Here is a 22,632-nt window from a genome sequence, read left to right on the forward strand (position 1 = left end):
TATTTGCTAAAGATTAGTGTTTCCAAAAGACTCAAGCATGAATATTGATAGCACTTTTATAATGAGCAAAGTGAAAACAGGAATGAATATTAGAAAAACAGAGTTTCTGCTTTTGTAGCCTCACACAGAATATAGTCAGACTAAGCTAATGGCCTTAAAACATTCTTAGAATAAACAAAAAACAATTGAAAAACAACAAAGCCAAAAATGCCAACTATAGAAATTAGCAATCCTTTTTCAGAAATTTGAGTAAAAATCTCATGTCCTCTCCTAAAGACAGAATACATTCAAAGAACTTACAAAGGCTGTCTTTGGAAGTTAGCTGCAATGATCTGTTTATATAACATACTTTTTGATTTAGTTTCGTTTTGAAATGTTTGGCTACAGCCAGGGTAGAAAATTCATTTTCAGTGCTGCTCTGTTATTTAATTAGTGTAGCTCTGGTGTAGGAAAATTATACTTCAATTTTGTTTGATTAAAGAACACTAAGGTCTATTTTAGCATTGTGTTGCAAAGCTATACATAATTATTTTTCATTCTACTATTATAAAATCCCCTTTTTAGTCTATCTTGGTGATTTAAAAATTGCATAGGCTAAATACGACATAATTCATTCACCTGGATGCAATTGTTTTTAAAGGGAAACAAGGTCATTTTTATTTTTTATTATCTGTTGCCTAATTACACAGTATTTGCTTTTCATTTAAGATATTTTAATTCTTCATATTTATTTTTTAAAACTCACATTTCAGTTTGAATATTATCTTACTACTTTTCTTTATATAAGAAGGATATTTTATGCTAGTTGAAGAAAAGTATATTTCACAAAAGACCATATTTGAAATTTCACTAATTCTAAATGAAGAATTAGAGAGTTCATGGTATGTTCATATTTGGAGGTTCTTTAGGAAGATTTTCAGACACGAAGTAATTTGTGGTATATTGATATTTAGTTATCAACAGTCTGTTTAATAATTTCCATCTTTGTCTATTCACTTCCTCCTCCAATTTCTTTTCCATTTTAATCAAACTTCTTGAAGTTTCATTCAGAAAACTTTTTCTGTTCTGAAAACTAAACCACTGATCCTACTTTGGTAACAGAGAAATAAATTCCCTGTATGAAACAGGTACAGGAGGGGATGGGCAGGGTTCAAGGGAAGGGGATTATTAAGAACTTCAGTTTCTCCTGGCCAGGTTCATGTGAGCCTCACCTAGTGGTTTCCCTAACAGCAGATAAAGCCATAGTCAAGCAGATAAACCGATATATATTCAAAGCAAAACGATTGAGAAAATATTTGATTTAAAAAATTTTGTCATTTGTGATTTTCTGTCCCTAATCTCTTAAAAATTAAAATAAGTCAGGTGTATTTTTTCTTAGTGTAACTTAAATGAATGAATGAATAAAACTTGTGTGTTTCATATTTTGTAAAATGAGAATTTTGTGACTTTGAAAAGAGTCTAGATTTACATTGATTAACTTACTGAGCCATAAATACTAGACGTTAACAAACCTTAGTATGTGTTCTTTACAAAATAGATGCACAAAAGAGAAAAGCATTTCTCCTTTCTCTTTGTCCACCATCTCACTTCCACTTCCAGATAGAAATATCCAAAAGTATCACATAGAAGAGTCTCAGTATTTCGGGGAGACAGGAGTGGTGAGGTTCTGTTTCTGATATCAGTGTTGCTATCTCTTTGCAATTGTATATAGTTTTTTTGTTATTTACTACCAAATCTCTGGCTTCTAATGTGAATTATTTTTTATAACATGTATAGCAAAACGATATAGCAGAAGACATAAAGGAAATAAGGCTTTTAATATTTTCAAATATACTGTGTGATTTATAAGTAAAATTTGAATATCTTGTTTTAATAATGTATTCTATTCCTTTCATATGTTAAATTTAGAGAATGATTTTGAGTTTGTTTTTATTTAAGTGACTTTTATCTTGAAAAATTAAGTGGCTATGTTTATTGGAATAGGAATGATGTATTAGTCCATTTTCACACTGCTGATAAAGACATACCTGAGACTGGGCAATTTATAAAAGAAAGGGGTTTAATTGTACTTACACTTGGCTGGGGAAGCCTCACAATCATGGCAGAAGTCAAGGAGGAGCAAGTCACATCTTACATGGATGGCAGCAGGCAAAGAGAGGAGTGCTTGTGCAGGGAAACTCCCCTTTTTATAACCATCAAATCTCGTGAGACTTATTCACTATCAGGAGAAAAGCACAGGAAAGACCTGCCCTCATGATTCAGTTACCTCCCACCAGGTCTCTCCCATAACACATGAGAATTGAAGATGAGATTTGGGTGGGGAAACAGCCAGATGATATCAAATTAAGTCATATGCCACCTAAAATTGTACATTATTATTTCTATAAAATACTTAGCTAATATAAATGAGACTATAAGAATATTACAGAATATACAGAATTATAGATCCTATGTAGGAAATTACTGTCTTAGTTGAATTGCTCAGATAACTAATAACATCTTAAGGGAATTCATCAGGTGAAATTCAAGCCAGAAAACAAATTTCATGGGGAGAATTTGTTTATATGCTTTAGATTTCTATATTTATATTTTCAGAAAGATTTGTGTATTTTATCCCTTTGATGTGGTACTATTGTTGCTAGTGGTAATGGTGGGTCATATTTTTGGTATGTGCAGACTATTATTATGGCCTCTTGTCTACTACTTCATTGTCTGGAAATGTTTGATTATAATTTTTTTCCATATTGTTTGCTTAGATCTGTAAAATAGAGGATTATGAAATCATTTTTTTTGTCACCACTAATTTTTCCTGGAGTTCTTAGAGAATTGGTATTCATGTCTTTCACCTCACATTCTAGTGTGACTTTAACTGGTCTTTCTTTCTGAAGAGAGCCACTCGTTCCATTTTAGTGTACAATCAATTGTGAGGGTGTATCTCCTGCACTACAAGCCAAATCAATGGCTTCTACAGAATTAGAGTACAGTATTTGCAGTTATTAGAGTGAATAGCATTGTTTCTTTTTTAACTATTAAAAATGTCCTGCTTTTTTTTTTAATATATATGCTTGTTTTTAAAAATCTAGTAAGTTTAAGTAGTTGTAGTAAGAAAATGATTTAATCACCATCTTACCAGGGTCACAAAATATTGTCTTAGTTTGGAGAAAAGCTTTTCTTGTGAGTATTACAAAAAAACAAAAAACAAAAAAAAACCCAAAAAACAAAAAAACAGAAAACAGTGAACATACAGAAAAAGTTGATAAATTTGAATCACCCAACCTACCCTCCCAAGTGTACTTCTGTGTTCCAGAAGACATCATAACCAAAGAAAACATACCAAAACAATCTGTAGAAAAGTGTTGTCAACATATATGACAGCAGATTTAATATTCTCTTTAAAACCTTTTATTTTTTCCCTTTTGACTCAATGTTGTCAGTCTCTCTGTGAAATTCTATAGTACTTTGCACATAATTCTTTTACCACATAACTATGATTCAAGACCTGACATATAATCTAGGTCATTGTGTTTTTCCCTCTAATGAGGGGCTTTTCAGCGTTGGCACTGTTGACATTTTGGCTTAGGTAAATGTTTGTTATGGAGCCTTTTCCTGTGCACTGTTGTATGTTTAGCAGCATTCCTGGCCTCTAGATGCCAATAGTAGTTTCACAGCCTTGACAATAAAACATATTTTCAAACATTGTGAAGTGTCTGCTGGTTATAAAATCTCCCCCAGGCAAAACAAACAAAAAACAAGGAAAGGCCAGGCGTGGTGGCTCACACCTGTAATCCCAGCACTATGGGAGGCCGAGGTGGGCAGATCACGAGGTTAGGAGATCGAGACCACCCTGGCTAACACAGTGAAACCCTGTCTCTACTAAAAAATACAAAACATTAGCCGGGCGTGGTGGCGTGCGCCTGTAGTCCCAGCTACTCCGTAGGCTGAGGCAGGAGAATGGGGTGAACCTGGAAGGCGGAGCTTGCAGTGAGCCAAGATTGAGCCACTGCACTCCAGCCTGGGTGAAAAACCCACATAATGGTTATAAAATCTCCTCCAGGCAAAACAAACAAACAGCAATAAGAACAACAAAAATCCCTCACTATTCTGATTGTATTTTAAGCCTCTTGAGAAAAGAAGCCGTCCTAGTCATCTTTGATGCACTTGAGCACCTACTCAATGTTTTGCATATAGTAACAATTCAATAAATACTTGTTGATTTTAAAGGAATAAATTATGATTCTTCTAAAGTCCATTTTCTTAATCAAAAGTATTACATTATGAAAACATTTATATATAAATGTGTCAATACCTCACTTGTGTAAAAATGTATTGGTTATAAAATTCAGTCATGAGTAGAATGATTTCATTCTGGAGAATACTTTCTAGGGGGACTTCATTTGTATTGAACTTGGATTAATTTTGTGTGCTTCATATTATTTCAGGTCTTTTTTGTATATTCTTGGTGTTGGCAACTATATTTTTAAAACAAATTGATAGACTTTATATTTTGAGCAGTTTTAGTTTTGCAGAAAAATTGAGCAGAAAGTAAAGAGCTACATAAACTTGATCTTGCACTAGTGTGGTACATTTGTTACAACTGATCCAAGGATGATATATTATTGTTAACCAAAATCCATAGTTTACATTAGGGTTTCCTAGTGTTATACATTTTATGGATTTTGACAACTGTATGATGATCTGTATCAATCATTACAGTATCACATAGAGTAGATTCACTGCCCTAAAAATTGTCTGTGCTGTACCTATTCATCCCTCCCTCTCCCCTGAACCCCTAGCAATTACTAATCTTTTTATTATCTCCACTTTTGCTTTTTCCAGAGTGTTATATAATTGGAATCACGCAGTATGTAGCCTTTTCAGATTGCCTTCTTTCACTCAGCAATATGTATTTAACGTTTCCCCATTCTTGGTGTTTGCAACTAGATTTTAAACACAATTCAGAGTTGTATCTCCTGTTTCTTGGACACTTATCACTAATAGAAAAGTGTACTGTAATAATTTGACATCCATATACCAACCATATCATACATCACACTATATACAAAAATTAAGTCAAAAAGGATCACAGACCTACCTGTATGTAAAACTGAAAACTATAAAGTTCCTAAGGAAATTATAGGAGAAAAACTTTGTGACTTTGAATTAGGAAAAAAAAATTTAGACATAAAAAAGCACATTTTGGCCAGGCGCGGTGGCTCAAGCCTGTAATCCCAGCACTTTGGGAGGCCGAGGCGGGCGGATCACAAGGTCAGGAGATCGAGACCACAGTGAAACCCCGTCTCTACTAAAAATACAAAAAATTAGCCGGGCGCGGTGGCGGGCGCCTGTAGTCCTAGCTACTCAGGAGGCTGAGGCAGGAGAATGGCGTGAACCCAGGAGGCGGAGCTTGCAGTGAGCCGAGATCGCGCCACTGCACTCCAGCCTGGGCAACAGCGTGAGACTCCGTCTCAAAAAAAAAAAAAAAAAAAAAAAAGCACATTTTATAAATTTGTTTTAAATGATCAGTTTGGAGCTTCTGCTCTTCAAAAGACACTTAAAATAAAAGGGCAAGCCACAGGGTGGGAGAAAATACTTCCAAAACATATATTATGATAAAGGACTTATATCCAGAATATATAAAAAGCTCTCAAAACTCAACAATGAGAAAGTAAATAAGCAGTGAAAAAATGAACAAAAAATTGGATGTTTCGCCAGAGAAAATATATGGATGGCAAATAAGTACATGAAAAGATGGTCAATGTTATTAGTCATTAGGAAAAATCTACTCTAAAATCACAATGAGATACTGCTATCATTTAGAATGACTTTAACAGGATTAAGATGGTGGATAGGAGGCAAGACTAACTTGCAGCTCCTACTCAAGACAGACAGAGCAGTGTGTAAAGACTCACATCATGAACTTTTGCTCCAAGAACTACCTACCACAGGAACATACTGGGAAATCTGAGATATTTTGAAGGAACTGGATCACCTCCTCAGGTTTCCTGAGATGCCAGAAAACTGTGAGTCTGCTTGCTTTCTCAATGGGGAGGCTCATAGTCTGGGGCAAGCTCTCAGCCCTGGTTACCAGCTGGCTGGAAATAGACTGGGTGCTGTTGGTGGGGCACGGTGGGAGTGAGACTGGCCTTTAGGCTGTGTGGGAGCTGGGTGAGGCCTGTGCATGCCAGCTTACCCCCACTTTACTGATGCCAGCTTACCCCCACTTTACTGGTGACCTGTGTGACTCAGCAGAGGCAGACATAATCTCCCTGGGAATATAACTCCACTGGACTGGGAACTACATCGTCATCCCCCACAGCAGCCACAGCGAGCCCCAGCCAAGGAGAGGGTGAGCTCAGACACACCTATCCCTGCCCCTACCTGGTGGTCTTTCTCTACCCACTCTGGTAGCCAAAGACAAAGGTCTTGGAAGACAAAAACTCTTGGAAGCTCTATGGCCCTGCTCACCACCTAAGAAAACTGAATACCTACCCAGGTGTCCCTAGAGCAAGTTTGCATGCTCTCTATAGGATTGCAGCTGATGTGCTATTGAAAGCACCACCTCCTGGCTGGAGGCCAACCAAGACAAAACCAGTGCACTGAACAAAAACACAACCAAAAAAACTTCACTAAGCCCACTTCACTCCCCTGCTACCTCCACCAGTGCAGGTATTGGTATCCACAGCTGCAAGACCTGAAGACGGATCACATTACAGGACTCTTTGCAGACACTCCCCAGTACTAACCCAGAGCCTGGTGGCTCCACTGGATGGCTGGAAACAGAAGAGCAAAACCAATAACTACAGTTGGGATCTTAAAAAGCCCCATTCCTAGTGAAATGGAGAGAACACAGTATCAAGGGAGCACCCTGTGGGACAAAAAAATCTGAACAGCAGCCCCTAAATTCCAGATCTTCCCTCTGACATAGACTACTCAAATGAGAAGGAACCAGAAAAACAATTCTAGTAATATGACAAAACAAGATTCTTTGTCACCTCCAAAAGATCATACCAGTACACCAGCAATGAACCCAAACCAAGATGAAATCTCTGAATTGCCAGAAAAAGAATTCGGAAGGTCAAATTTTAAGCTCATCAAGGAGGCACCAGAGATAGGTGAAGTCTAACTTAAAGAAATTAAAAACATGATACAGGATATGAAAGGAAAATTCTTCAGTGAAATGTTAAATAGATAACATAAATAAAAAACAATCACAGCTTCTGGAAATCAAGGACACAATTAGAGAAATGCAAAATTCACTTGAAAGTCTCAGCAATAGAATTGAACAAGCAGAAGAAAGAACGTCAGAGCTTGAAAACAAGGCTTTTTAATTAATCTAATCAATCAAAGACAAAGAAAAATGAATTTTTTTTTTTTTTTTTTGAGACGGAGTCTCAATCTGTCGCCCAGGCTGGAGCGCAGTGGCACCATCTTGGCTCACTGCAAGCTCCAACTCCTGGGTTCACACCATTCTCCTGTCTCAGCCTCCCGAGTAGCTGGGACTACAGGTGCCCACCACCACACCTGGCTAATTTTTTGTTTGTATTTTTAGTAGAGATGGGGTTTCACCATGTTAGCCAGGATGGTCTTGATCTCCTGACCTTGTGATCTGCCTGCCTTGGCCTCCGAAAGTGCTGGATTACAGGTATGAACCACCATGCCCGGCCAGAAAAATGAATTTTGAAAAGTGAATAAAGCCTCCAAGAAATTTGGGACTATGTTAAATATCCAGACCTAAGAATAATTGGTGCTCCTGAGGAAGAAGAGAAATCTAAAAGTTTGGAAAACATATTTGAGGGAATAATTGAGGAAAACTTCCCAGCCTTGCTAAAGATCTAGCAAATATATCCAAATACAAGAAGCTCAGACAACACCTGGGAAATTCATCGCAAAACATCATTGCCTAGGCATATAGTCATCAGGTTATCTAAAGTCAAGACAAAGGAAAGAATCTTAAGAGCTGTGAGGCAAAAGCATCTGGTAACCTATAAAAGAAAACATATCAGATTAACAGCAGATTTCTCAGCAGAAACCCTACAAGCTCAAAGGGATTGAGGTCCAATTTTTAACTTCCTTAAACAAAACAATTATCGGCCTAGAATTTTGTATCCAGAGAAACTAAGCTTCATAAATTAAGGAAAGAAGGTCTTTTCCAGACAAACAAATGCTGAGAGAATTCACCACTACCAAGCCAGCACTACAAGAACTGGTAAAAGGAGCTCTAAATCTTGAAAGAGATCCTCCAAATACAACGAAATAGAATCTCCTTAAAGCATAAATCTCACAGAACCTATATAAAAATAACACAATGAAAAAGAATCAAGGTATTCAGGCAACAAATAGCATGATGAATAGAATAGTACCTCACATCTCAGTACTAGCATTGAATGTAAATGGCCTACATACTCCACTTAAATGATACAGAGTAACAGAATGAATAAGAATTTACCAACCAAGTTTCTACTGTCTTCAGAAGACTCACCTAACACATGAGAACTCACATAAACTTAAGGTAAAGAGGCCAGGTTTTTCGCAGGCTACATAAATAACACACCTAGTCAAACCAATCCCCTGGGCCCTATGCAAACCAGACACCACCTCCTCCAGCCTCCTGATATAATAAACTACCTTTCTACCTCACACAGGGTTTCTTTTTGTTCCAAGCCCCCTTCCCTTGTCTCTGTACAGGGAAGCTGTTCTCTTCCTCTTTCTTGCACATTAAACTTTTCGCTCCTTAAAACCACTCCACATGTGTCTGTGTCCTATCAGCACAAAACCAAAAACCCTGGTGTTCCTCCAGTCATCAAAGCCATATCAAGACCACAGTGGAATAAAATTGGAAATCAACTCCAAAAGGAACCCTCAAAATCTTGCAAATACATGGAAATTAAATAACCTGCTCCTAAATGATCACTGGTCAACAATGAAATCAAGATGGAGATTAAAAAATTCTTTGAACTGAACAATAATAGTGACACAACCTATCAAAAACTCTGGGATACAGCAAAAGCGGTGCTAAGAGGAAAGTTCATAGCATTAAATCCCTACATCAGAAAGTCTGAGGCTGGGCTTGGTGGCTCATGCCTGTAATCCCAGCACTTTGTGAAGCGGAGGCAGGCAGATTGCCTGAGCTCAGGAGTTTGCAGCCAGCCTGGGCAACACGGTGAAACCACGTTTCTACTAAAATTCAAAAAATTAGCTGGGCATGACGGTGTGTGACTGTAGTCCCAGCTACTTGGGAGACTGAGGCAGGAGAATTGCTTGAACCCCAGAGGCAGAGGTTGCAGTGAGCTGAGATCACGCCACTGCACTCCAGCCTGAGTGACAAAGCAGGACTCCGTCTCAAAAAAAAAAAAAAAAAAAAAAAAAAAAAAACTTCTGAAAGAGCACAAATATATACAATCTAAAGTCACACCTCACAGAACTGGAGAAGCAAAAACAATCCAAACCCAAACCCAGCAGAAGAAAAGAAATAATGAAGATTAGAATAGAACTAAATGGAACTGAAACAAACAAAAAATACAACAGACAAATGAAATAAAAAGCTGGTTAGACAAAGATTAACCAAGAAAAGAAGACAGAAGATACAAATAAGCTCAATTGAAAACAAAATGGGAGATATTACAACTGATACCAGAGAAATACAAAAGATTTTTCAAGGATACTGTGAACACCTTTGAGCACATAAACCAGAAAATCTAGAGAAGATGGATAAATTCCTGGAAATATAACTCTCCTAGATTAAACCAGGAAGATAAAGAATCTCTGACAGACTAATAACAAGCAGTGAGATTAAAATGGTAATAAAAAACATTGCCAACCAAAAAAAGTCCAGGATCAGACAGATTCACAGCTGAATTCTATCAGACATTCAAAGAAGAATTGGTATCAATCCTATTGATACTATTCCAAAAGATAGAGAAAGAGGGAATTCCCCTAAATCATTCTATGAAGCCAGTATCATCCTAATACCAAAACCAGGGTAGGACATAACAAAAAAAGAAAACTGCAGATCAGAAGAAAACTACATATCCCTGATGCACATAGATGCAAAAATCCTCAACAAAATACTAGCAAACTGAATCCAACAGCATATCAAAACAATAATTCACCATGATCAAGTGGGTTTTATACCAGGGATCCAGTGATAGTTTAACATATGTAAGTCAACAAATGTGACACACTACATAAACAGAATTAAAAATAATAATTACATGATCATCTCAATAGATGCAGAAAAAGCATTTGACAAAATCCAGCATCGCTTTATGATTAAACCCCTCAGGAAAATTGGCATAGAAAGGAAATACCTTAAGGTAATAAAAACCATCAATGACAAACCCACAGCCAACATTATACTGAACAGGGTAAAGTTGAAAGCATTCCCCCTGAGAACTGGAACAAGACAAGGATGCCCACTTTCACCACTTCTATTCAACATAGTACTAGAATTCCTTGCCAGAGCAATCAGTCAAGAGAAAGAAAGAAATAACATTCAAATCAGTAAAGAGGAAGTCAAACTGTCACTGTTTGCTGATGATATGATCTTATACTTAGAAAAATCCTAAAGACTCATCCAAAAATCTCCTACAACTGGTAAATGAATTCAGCAAAATTTCAGGAAACAAAATTCATGTACACAAATCAGTGGCTCTGCTATATGCCAACAGCACCTAAGCTGAGAATCAAATCAATAACTCAATGTCTTTCACAATAGCTGCAAAAATAAATAAATAAGCTATTTAGGAATATATCCAACCAAGGATGTGAAAGACCTCTTACAAGGAAAACTACAAAGCAGTACTGAAAGAAATCACAGATGACACAAAAAAGTGGAAACACAACCGATGCTCATGGATATGTAGAATCAATATTGTGAAAATGACCATACTGTCAAAAGCAATCCACAAATTCAATGCAATTTCCATCAAAATACCACTATCATTCTTCACAGAACTAGAAAAAACAATCGTGAAATTCATATGGAACCAAAAAAGAGCCCAAATAGCCAAAGCAACGCTAAGCAAAAAGAATAAATCTGGAGGCATCACATTACCCAACTTCAAACTACACTATCGGCCATAGTCACCAAAACAGCATGGTACTGATATAAAAACAGGCACATAGACCAATGGAACAGAATAGAGAACCTAGAAATAAAGCCAAATACCACAGCCAATTGATCTTCAACAAAGCAAACAAAAACATGAAGTGGGGAAAGGATACTCTATTCAACAAATGGTGCTGGAATAATTGGCAAGCCACATATGGAAGAATGAAACTGGATTCTCATCTCTTACCTTCCACAAAAATCAACTCAAGATGGATCAAAGACTTAAATCTAAGACTTGAATCCATAAAGATTCTAGAAAATAATATGGGAAAAACCCTTTTAGACATTGGCTTAGGCAAAGACTTCATGACCAAGAACCCAAAAACAAATGCAACAAAAACAAAGATAGATGGAACTTAATTAAACTAAAAAGCTTCTGCACAGCAAAATAAATAATCAGTAGAGTTAAAAGACAACCCACATAGTGAGAGAAAATCTTCAAAATCTGTATATCTGATGAAGAACTAATATCCAGGATCTACAAAGAACTCAAACAAATCAGCAAGAAAAAAAAAAAAAAATCCCATCAAAAAGTGGGCTAAAGACGTGAATAGACAGTTCTCAAAAGAAGATACACAAGTGGTCAAAAAGCATATGAAAAAATGCTCAACATCACTAATTATCAGAGAAATGCAAATCAAAACCACAATGTGAAACCACCTCACTCCTTCAAGAATGGCCATAATCAAAAACTCAAAAAATAATAGATGTTTGTGTGGAAGCAGTGAAAAGGGAACACTTTTACACTCCCATCAACACCACTATGGAACCACTATGGAAAACAGTGTAGAGATTCCTTAAAGAACTAAAAGTCAATCTACCATTTGATCCAGCAATCCCGCTACTAGGTATCTACCCAGAGGAAAAGAAATCATTATATGAAGAAGATACTTGTACACACATGTTCATAGCAGCACAATTTGCAATTGCAAAAACATGGAACCAGCCCAAATGCCCATCAATGAAGAGGTGGATAAAGAAAATGTGATATATATATATATACACATATATATATACACATATATATGTGTATACACATATATATGTGATTGAATAGTACTCAGCCATAAAAAGGAATGAAATAATGGCATTCACAGCAACCTGGATGGAATTGGAGATGATTATTCTACATTATTCTAAGTGAAGTAACTCAGGAATGGAAAACCAAACATCATGTGTTCTCACTCATATGTGGAGCTAAGCTATGAGGACACAAAGGCATAAGAATAATACACTGGACATTGGGGACTCGGGGGAAAGTGTGGGTGGGTGGTGAGGGATAAAAGACAGCACATTGTGTACAGTGTACACAGCTCGGATGATAGGCACACCAAAATCTCAGAAATCACCACTAAAGAACTTATTCATGTGACCAAACACTACCTGTTCCCTAAAAACCTATTGAAATTTTAAAAAATTTAAATAAAAATAAAATAAGTAAAATAAATAAATAAATAGAATGGCTTTAACAAAACACCTCACAATGTCAAGTGCTGATGAAGATATGGAACAACTAGAACTCTGATACATTGCTAGAGGGGCTGCAGATGGTGTAACCATAGCCGCCATGGGAAACAGTCTGACTGATGCAGAGACAGTTAAATATGTAACCCATAGGATTCAGCAGTTTCCTCTCTTTGTATTTACCCAAGAGAAATGAAAACTTATATTCACATCAAAATCTGCACGTGAATGTTCATAGCAGTTTCACTTATAATTGCCAAAAACAATTCAAATGCCTTTCAGTTTTATAAATGAATAAACAGTGGTTCATCCATTCAGTGGAATACTCAGCATTAAAAAAAAGGAATTAAAAAACATTAAAACAGCATTTAGAAAAAGAATGTGCAACATAGATGAATCTGAAATGCATTATGCTAAGTCAAAGAAGCCAAATATTTACTCTTGTATTAACATGATAGTCAATTGCAGAAAGTACAGCCAAATAGAGACCAGACTTTGGAGAAATAGGAAGATAAATTTAGTCTCCCTACAGTGCTTTCTAGAAGTTTAAAAAGCAGCCCTAAAACTTGTGTGTTTTTTTTGTTTTTTTTTTTTTAACTTTTTTTTTAGAGACAGTGTCTCACTCTGTCACCTAGATGGATGCAGTAGCTCATTGCAGCCTTGAACTCATAGACTCGTGCAGTCCTGCCTCAGCCTACCAAATAGCTGAACCTCAGCTATGTGCCACTATGCCTGGCTAATTTTTATAAAAAATTATTTTAGAGACAGGGGTCTTCCTGTGTTGCCCAGGCTGGTCTCTAACTCCTAGCCTCAAGTGATCCTTTCACCTTGGCCTGCTAAAGGGCTGGATTACAGATGTGAGCCACTGCACCCAGCCAAACTTAGTTTTTTGACTTTTTTTTTTTTTTAATAAGCAGCTTGCAGTTTAAAAGATACAATTTCTTTTCAATCAATTGTGAGTACTTTTGTGAGCCAGTAGCACTAGGCCACAGTGGAGCCAGTCTGACCTTTTATTCTGCTTCCGGGGCAGCAACACTCTTTTGTTTATGCAGCTAAAAGGGTATTACCCTTCCTGATACATAAGAAAAATGCAAATCTTGAGTGCTAGGCTGCACATACTCCTGTATAACCTGAAAGAAGTTTTCTTTGAATGAAGAAAAACACCAATTATAAATGTGCCTCAGTTTTTTCATCTTTAACATGAAGATGATATTACCTACTTCAGACTGTGGTGAGGTTTAGAGATAATCATATAAACAGATTAGAAATGTGCCTGGCACAAAGTAAGTATGCAATTCATCTTAACTATTATTATCTAATCCACAGTGTACCAAAAGCATTCAGGCCTCCAATAAAACCTAATCACCACATTAGAAAAATTGCATGAGAAAATTTATTCAGTTTTTCAATTTTCTTTCACCTTCTGCCTGGGGTTAGAAGAGAGTCAGCGAAATGATGGTTTCTTTAGTTCCCAAGCAGGTGGGAAAGGAGGAGGCCCAGTACGTCAGGGTGATGGGCAGGGAAACCACAGACAGAAAGGAGCCCTGGGACGTTTGGCAAGGCTGAAGGCAAAGGCTAAAGTATTAGGGATTGGAGGATCAAGGATTTGTGGGGTCAGTGCTTCACTGGGACGTTCTCTTGTTCCAGGGCCATTCATCTAGTTATCTTCCCTTTTCTGTTAATATTTGCTGCTAATATCAGTGTTTCTCTGTTCTGCAAACATACAGCTCTTTAGAAAGTTTTCTGTGGGATTTAATGTTACCTAACTTTGGAGAACTGAGATGTGGAAAACTCCCCTACCATATTCCTTCCTCTTGTTTTTCTATGGGCGTTCTCCCTGTTTTGGGGGTGAGGAGGGGAAGGAGGATACTAAAGTACGTATGGGTACATGATATTCTAGATAATTTTCTAAGATATTATTTGTAATACTTACTGTAATAATAATGTATCCTGAAATTTTTTCAAATTTTTAAATTAATGTACATACAAAATAGTATGTGACTGTGTTTTGAGATGACAATCTATTGCACTATTGATTAAACTATCAGAAATCAATAATGTTTTTAAGCCCTAGATCCTAAAATTTGAGAATGATTTGTAGAATCATAATTCTTATCCTTGAATTTGAAAATCAAGCTCAGTGCGTCTCCAAATTATCTTCTAAAAATTAATTCATGTGAAAATTGTGTTCTAGGAATTAATTTTACACAAGTATAAGTTTATATATTCATTTTATTTATGAAACCAAAAAGATAATGGCATTAATCATTTGAAACAGAACATTGGAACACTTTTAAAAATGTTTTGGAAAACCTTTTCTAGAAGGAACATAAAATGTCACACATGTATTTTAATAGCCATCTTAAAATATTCTTGTTTAGCTGTGCAATGGAGGATCAGTGACTGACCTTGTGAAAGGATTTCTGAAGAGGGGTGAAAGAATGAGTGAGCCTCTAATTGCCTATATTTTACATGAAGCACTAATGGTAAGGCAATTTAAATTGTTTGTGCATTAATTATGAAGCAGTTCCAGTTAAAAAAAATGTAGATCCTATTTTTAGAAAAATGTCACTAGTTATACTACATTAATATTTATTGATGCAAGAATATGTGCAAAATGTTACATGTTCAGGATAGCTAATTCTTTTTTTCCACTACAAATCTACTCTCATTGTACCAACAGGATCCTGAATTCTGACCTCTTAAGTGTATTTCTGAGACTGTGATAGTGATGAAGATAGAAAACTAATAATAGGGTTTTTTGGCCATTACCTTAAACAAGTATATGAAATAGTTTCTTCCATTGAAACTCACACATTTGTGATATGATATTTGCTAAGAACTAAGGAACATGCTTTGATTTTGTGAATTTTTATATGATTCAAACTGGAAATTATGTTCTTTGATGTGACTAACTCAGTGTGAAACCTTTGAGTGTCTGAATGTTAATTTTATTATGTGTTTCCTATTGATTTTGTACAAGTACATCATCTGAAAATTTTTGTTGTTTGATGCTTTTGTTAAGAGTCATTATATATCTCTCATCGTCTAGGGACTTCAACATTTGCATAACCACAAAACTATCCACAGAGATGTGAAAGGAAATAACATCCTATTGACTGCTGAAGGTGGAGTGAAACTAGTAGATTTTGGTAAGTTTTGTTTAAACTGCATGAGTTTTAACTGCATGATGAACTAGTATGGAATGATTTGATCTTTTTCAAATGACCTTCCTTTCTAGGTATTGAAAATAGAGGAAAAATCAGTAATATCTTATTGAGGTAAGAAGTGCAGAGATAATTTGGCAAATGAGAGATTCCCAGAATAAAGGGTGACTTCTTTCAAGTCAGCTAGTTTGTGCTCATATAACACCAGTGTAGTAACATGCGTAGCTGATCCTCTAAAACAGACAGCATCTCACATGATTACTGTAAGCCTATAATGACAATGTCATGGCTCCTACTAGTGATTGCTTTGCAAATGGCCATATATCCAAATCCAGGATTTTGAGATGTGAGGGGAAATTTTCATTATCATCTGGGAGTATTTCCTCCCTCCTAAGGAGAAAGAGGAAAAGATGGTCTCTTTCTTCCTCAGGACCCTTGCGTATCACATAGTGATGCCGGAAACTGCTACAGTTACCTGTGACTAAGATGCTCTCTCCTGAGCAGAAAGCCAACTCTGAGAAAGGCAGAGCTGAGACAGGGGAAGAATGGGGGTGTTTGATAACATAATTGAGCCACTAAGTCAATCAACTTTGGGGGCTGCCTTATCTCTGGACCTTTTGTTATGTGAGATAATAAATAAATAAATTTCCATATTTACTAAACTTTCTTGTGAGAGTGGATGACAGTAATCCTGAAGATGTCTCAGTATCCTTCAGTCATTCTCCTTCCCTTTTGCACTGTAGTTGGGTAAGGTATCCCTCCTTATGCTTTTGTAACCTGTGTATACTTCCATGTTTGCATGTATCATATAGAATTATAATTATACATTTGGTGTTTATAGATAAAGATACTTAGAAATATAGGTGGACAGACAGGGTCTTTGAGAAGTGGGACTCTGTCTTAGTCTATTTCGTAGACCTAATGCTTTGAGTATAGAAGTCCACTGAGTGTTAGTTGAATGAGTGAATCTTCTTTCATTTTGCATTTTGGAAACTAAAGCTCAGCAAGTTAATGGGTTAATTTTTAAAATTTCTTTAATATCCAAGTAATTTGGCTTAGCCCAGGAATGAATTTCAGAGCATCTAGATAGGAATGGATGAATAGTATATCCTCAAACATGCATGTGCATGTGCTTTGATTTTCTCACCTGTGCTTTTGAAAACTACTGAGCAGCAGTAAATTTGTGAATTCCTGATTAATAACTGGGGTGCAGCTAGTCTTTGTTTCTGGTTGAATTCAGAGCCTTGAACAATCTGTCTGGGTTAGTGTGTACTAATAAGGGCTTCTGCTTGAAATTACAACAACTCATTCTTCACTGCTCCACAGGAGGGGCCATTATTCTCTCCAGAAAATCATTTTGGCTATACTGTAAGACAGACTCAAATGGAGAACTTGCTATTTAACTTGGGATCTCACAGTTCCCCTCCTCTAAAAAATCGATACAGTAAGCATAGCATAGATTGAAAATGGTGAAAACAAGTATCAATAAACAACTTTTTAGCTATTAAAGAAAAATTTGGTAAACCAGAAGCTTTGAGAAATGTAAATTCCCATGATTTCCTCCAAAATAAACTAGATTAAAAACATACACTTAGATAACAAATAAGGCAACCTTTTATATGATTGTGTTGTTGTTGTTGTTGTTGTTTTTTTTGAGGTGGAGTCTTGCCTCTGTCACCCAGGCTGGAGTGCAGTGGCGCGATCTCAGCTCACTGAAAGCTCCACCTCCTGGGTTCACACCATTCTCCTGCCTCAGCCTACCAAGTAGCTGGGACTACAGGTGCCTGCCACTACGCTCGGCTAAGTGGAGACGGGGTTTCACTGTGCTAGTCAGGATGGTCTCGATCTCCTGTCCTCGTGGTCCACCCGCCTTGGACTCCCAAAGTGCTGGGATTACAGGCATGAGCCACTGCACCCGGCCTTCATATATCTTTTTAAAACATCATAAATTGGAGTAGTTAACAAAATGAGAGCTTTGGTCTTACATTATTTGATTTATAGATTTTTGGCAATAATTAGAAAAGAGGGCCAGTTGCTTATGAAATGCATTCCTGGTGTCTGACACCAAAATATTATTAATTACATATAAGGTAGTGCTTATAATATTTCTATTCTCCACAGTAAGAGGACATGGATTCAGTTTGCCTATGGCGATTAGTAGGTTGTTGTATGAATTAAAACCTGAGGATGGTAGGGGTGTAAGTTTATATTGAAACTTCTTGAGGGCAGAAAGAACACGATGTGGTAAACCACAACCTGCAGAATCAAACTGAAAATCAATGTCCTCATTTTATTTTTAAATCGAATTTTCAGAGAAAGCTACAGCTGGGAGTAAAGAATTTTAGAATCAATTTTATTTGAATCTATCACTTCATAATTATACTATAAGCTCATTATTGGGTACTGAAGATCTTAGATGACTGTCAGGCACCTCATACTCAGAATGTCCAAAATGGAGCTGTACCACCTCATCTGTCCCTAGAAATCTGCTACATATAAAGAGTTTCTTGTCTTAGAAAGTCGCCTGCATCTACTCGTTGCACAAGACGAAAATCTTAAGCTCATTCTTGAGTCTTCCCTTATTTTCACCTCCCACTTACACAACTTAGTCACAAAACTTGTCTCTCTGTTAGATATCCCCAGATTCCATCTTTACTGTTCCTGCCCTAGTTCTAGCCCTCATCTCTTGCCTGGGCTCCTGCAGTTATACTTTACTGAACTCGGTACATCTTAATCTCCTTCCCTTCCTTCCACTCCTTTCTCCACATGGGGGATCCTTTCAAAAAACACATCTGATCCTGCCACTACCTTGTTCAGTATCCCAATCCCTTGGGGAAAGGTTTTCCTTCTGATCCTCCATGCTGGCACACAGTAAGCAAGTAATGAGTAATAACTTCTTTATATCTCTTGGTGCTAATTAGGTACCCTCTCTTCCTGTTACCTATTAGTCAGGTTGGCGTCTTTCACTACCTTAAATGCGCCATAATCTTTCCCAGTCAGAGCTCTTACACTTGTAACTTGGAAAGTACTTTGAAATTTATTGATGTGCTTTTTCTTTTTTTCCTGCCTGATAACATGATCTTCACCCCAGTGTGCCTGAAGCATCACTCTGTTTGGCAGCGGGAAAATATTAACATTTATTCTAGAAGAAATGCAAATTGCAAAAAAAAAAAATGACTGAGGTAACAGTTTTTAGCATTCAAAAATAGGAATTTATAGCAAGGCTATCTCTTGAGGAAAGCCTATCTCCTGAGGAAAGTCTGTCTAAATTGCTTTACCTTCTCTTTAGCATATGGAGAGTGAGTTTTCAGGGATACACCATAGGGTTTTTCATAAGTGATAGAAAGAAGGGAGAAACCTTTTCCAATTCTAGGGTCGTTGTGGAAAGAGGAAACAAGGTAAGGCAGGGCAGTGAGATGAGTTTTTTCTTTTTTCTTTTTTTTTGAAACAGAGTTTCACTCTGTCACCCAGGCTGGAGTGTAGGAGATGAGCTTTTAAAAAGATGATGAGGGCAGGAAGGAGCTCTTACCTTCTGTATTAGTCCGTTCTCACACTGCTATAACGAACTACCTGAGACTGGGTAACTTACAAAGAAAAGAGATTTAATTGACTCACAGTTCCACAAGCTGTGCACAAGGCATGGCTAGGGAGGCTTCGGGAAACTTACAATCATGGCAGGAGGGCAAAGACGAAGCCGGCACATCTTACCATGGTGGCAGGAGGGAGAGAGTGAAGGGGGAAGGGCTACACACTTTTAAACAAGCACATCTCATGATAACTCATTATCACGACAACAGCAAGGGGAAGTCTGCCCCATGAACCAATCATCTCCCACCAGGTCCCTCCCCCAACATTGGAAATTACAATTTGATATGACATTTGGGTGGGGACACAGAACCAAACCACCACATCACCCTCACACTTTCTACTGCTCTCACTTGGCATTCCTGAGGAAGCCACTCAGAATCTGCCGCATTCCTGTCTGGGGTGAGCCACATCATTGCTAACCTGTAGGGGCAGAGTGATCAGTAGGGGAAAGACTCAAGTTAGCTTCCCCCAAACCCTTAGCTTTAGTTTCCAGAAACCTGAAAGTAGTTGATAATCTAGCTGGAGAGTTTCTAGAGGGGGTTTTTCAGAAGTTAAGGGGGATGTACAGTGAGGCACTGCGCAGATCCCCTGGGCCGGCTCTGCTGTGTCTAAATGGGAGTCACAGGCAGACCTAGAGTATTCTCAGCTCCAACTGGAGCAAACTGAGCGAATCTGCAGGAGGAGCCACAGGAAGCCCTGTCTGCATGAGGAACAGACCACAAGCTCCCTGGAGGCAGAGGATAGCCTGGGAGCCCAGTAGGGCACCTAGAGGCTAGGCAGACAAAAGCATATGGCCCTGGAAACTAGAGAGCCACCATGCCCAAGGACCCTCTCTTTTCTCCCTGACACAAGGTCTTATAAGAAGGAGGAGGGGCAGGCATGGTGGTTCATGCCTATAATCCCAGCACTTTGAAAGGATGAGGCAGGAGGATTACTTGAGCCTAGGAGTTGGAGGCCACGCTGGGCAATATAGCAAGACCCTGTTTCTACAGAAGCTTATTTTAAAAAGTTAGTCAAGCATGGTCACATACATCTGTAACCCCAGCTATTCAGGAGGTTGAGGTGGGAGGATTGCTTGGGCCTGGGAGTTCGAGACTGCAGTGAGCTGTGATTGCACCACTGCGTTCTAGCCTGGGTGACAGAGTGAGATCCTTTCTGAGGAGGGATCCCATCTGAGAAATGGAGCAAACACTTTTATCCAAGACAGACTGAACCCTATCTGAAAGGACTTAGAGATTTATTGAATTTAACTGAGCTTTATTTTTGTTCCAGTCAGTGGGCATGGGCTTGGGGAAAAGCCATAATAGTTGTAGGCAAAATGAAGAAATTACAATTTCTCTGTGTATCTAAGAGTAGCTTTTGAACTTTTTGACCAGTTACAAACATGATGCTTTCCCTGCATAGAAACCTTCCCTCCCCTCTGCCCTGTTATATATAAAGTTTTGGTGCCACAAAAGAAATAGCACTCAAATATAAAATTCTCTTTTTAATTCTCAGCAAGGCAAGGTTCTTCTATAGAAGGGTGCACTCTTACAGATGGAGCAGTGGTGAGCGCACACTTGGACAAGGGAGGGAAAGGGGTTCTTATCCCTGATGCATGTGGCCCCTGCTTCTGTGTCATTCCCCTATTGGCTAGGGTTAGACCACACAGGCGAAACCAATTCTGATTGGCTAACTTAAAGAGAGTGACAGGCTGAGTGGTTTGGCGGGAAAAATGGTTATGACAGAGCAGGTAATGGGAATGAGTCAGGGTGGAGTAGGTAATCGGAATGAGTCAGGGTGGAGCAGGTAATCCGAATGAGTCAGGGTGGAGCAGGTAATCGGAATGAGTCAGGGTGGAACAGGTAATGGGAGTAAGTCAGGGTGGAGTGGGTAATCGGAATGAGTCAGGATGGAGCAGGCAATCGGAATGAGTCAGGGTGGAGCAGGTAATGGGAATGAGTCAGGGTGGAGTAGATAATCTGAATGAGTCAGGGTGGAGCAGGTAATCGAAAAAGATTGCTTTATGAAGAAGTTAAGTGTAAAAGTAGAAGGCAAGGAATTGAACATACTGACATATTGACTCTTTGAAAAGAAATTTAGAACTCATATCTAACAGCACCTAACTAACTTCTGCTTGCCCGAGTTTTCTCCAACACCCTGCACTTCATTTAGCTAACCAGTTGTCAGACTTTATTGTAATCATATTTTATTTGAGTGCTTTCTCTGCTAAGCTATAGATTTCTCTGTCTGGTCTATGACTTTGTCACTTTGTCCCTAGAACCAAGTACAGTGCTAACATTTTGAAAGTACTTAATAAATGAATGAATGAAGGAGAGGGAAGACTTGCCATATAATTGTGTGACAATGAGAAAGTCACACAGAATCTGCAAGGGCATCAACCTGCGCATCTACAAGTGTGAAAAAGTCTCTACCTCCTAGGACTGGTTGCTGTGAAGAGTAAATGGGATGCCAGAGACAAACTACTTAGTATAATTACTGATACTTTGTCATTCAGAAAATCTGAACTGTTACCGTTATTATGAGATAATATTCCTACTTAGCCTATAGCTCAGTGCTGTACACATAGTAGGTGTTTAATAAATAGTTGCTAAATAATGAAAATCTGAGTTTCCAAAAGAGGTGCCTCTATGTTTCCCGAAAAGAAAACAATAACCCCCTGCTAGAATAAATTCAGTATTACCTTAAATATGAAGCTAGCTCATTACACTAAAAGTAAGATTCAGTTTGCTAATGCTCGTTATGAATACGGCCTTTAAGAAAACCTTTTAGTTTTTGTTAAGTGGGGTATTCTTTTACAAAACATCACCAGACACCTCAGAGAGCAAAATGACAAGTGAGGTTATAAATATTATTAATGAAATGTATTAGCCATCACTGGTATATGATCAATCAATAAATAATATGACTTCCCAGGAGATGCATCCCTTCAGGCAAGTGAACTAATGTCTGAAAAAAACAATCTTTATCTTGAATAGAAAATGAAAGAGACTAAATTTAAAGGACAGCCCTCAGTTCTCATTTCTGCGGATTTCTCTCTGGGGAACTTCATTTCTAATAGGATACTTAACATTTCAATACAAAAGTACAGAATGTACTTTTTGTGATTTATTTAGACCTCATTCTTATGACAGAATAGTTTATGGTTTTAAATCTCTTATTACCCACATGCCCAATTTTAGACCAAATCCCCAATGCATAATGTAGGTCAAAGAGAAGTTGTGATTTGTTTATTAATAACCCACTTTTTAGCACCAAGTGAGGCAGTACACCCAAACTTAAAAACTATGAAGTGCCCTTCAA

The 22,632-nt window shown here is 37.7% G+C and overlaps 1 protein-coding gene across 1 annotated transcript in view; it reads left to right on the forward strand.

Annotated features, from left to right (window-relative positions):
* The window catches only part of MYO3A (myosin IIIA), a 249,363-nt gene that overhangs the window by 26,028 nt on the left and 200,703 nt on the right, over positions 1 to 22,632 (forward strand). Inside the window, exons 3-4 of the mRNA XM_015146647.3 lie at positions 14,956 to 15,060; positions 15,627 to 15,726. Coding sequence (XP_015002133.3) covers positions 14,956 to 15,060; positions 15,627 to 15,726 — 205 coding nt within the window. The remainder of the gene's footprint in view (positions 1 to 14,955; positions 15,061 to 15,626; positions 15,727 to 22,632) is intronic.

This window comes from Macaca mulatta, chromosome 9 (assembly GCF_049350105.2).
Source record: "Macaca mulatta isolate MMU2019108-1 chromosome 9, T2T-MMU8v2.0, whole genome shotgun sequence".
Lineage (NCBI taxonomy): Eukaryota > Metazoa > Chordata > Mammalia > Primates > Cercopithecidae > Macaca > Macaca mulatta.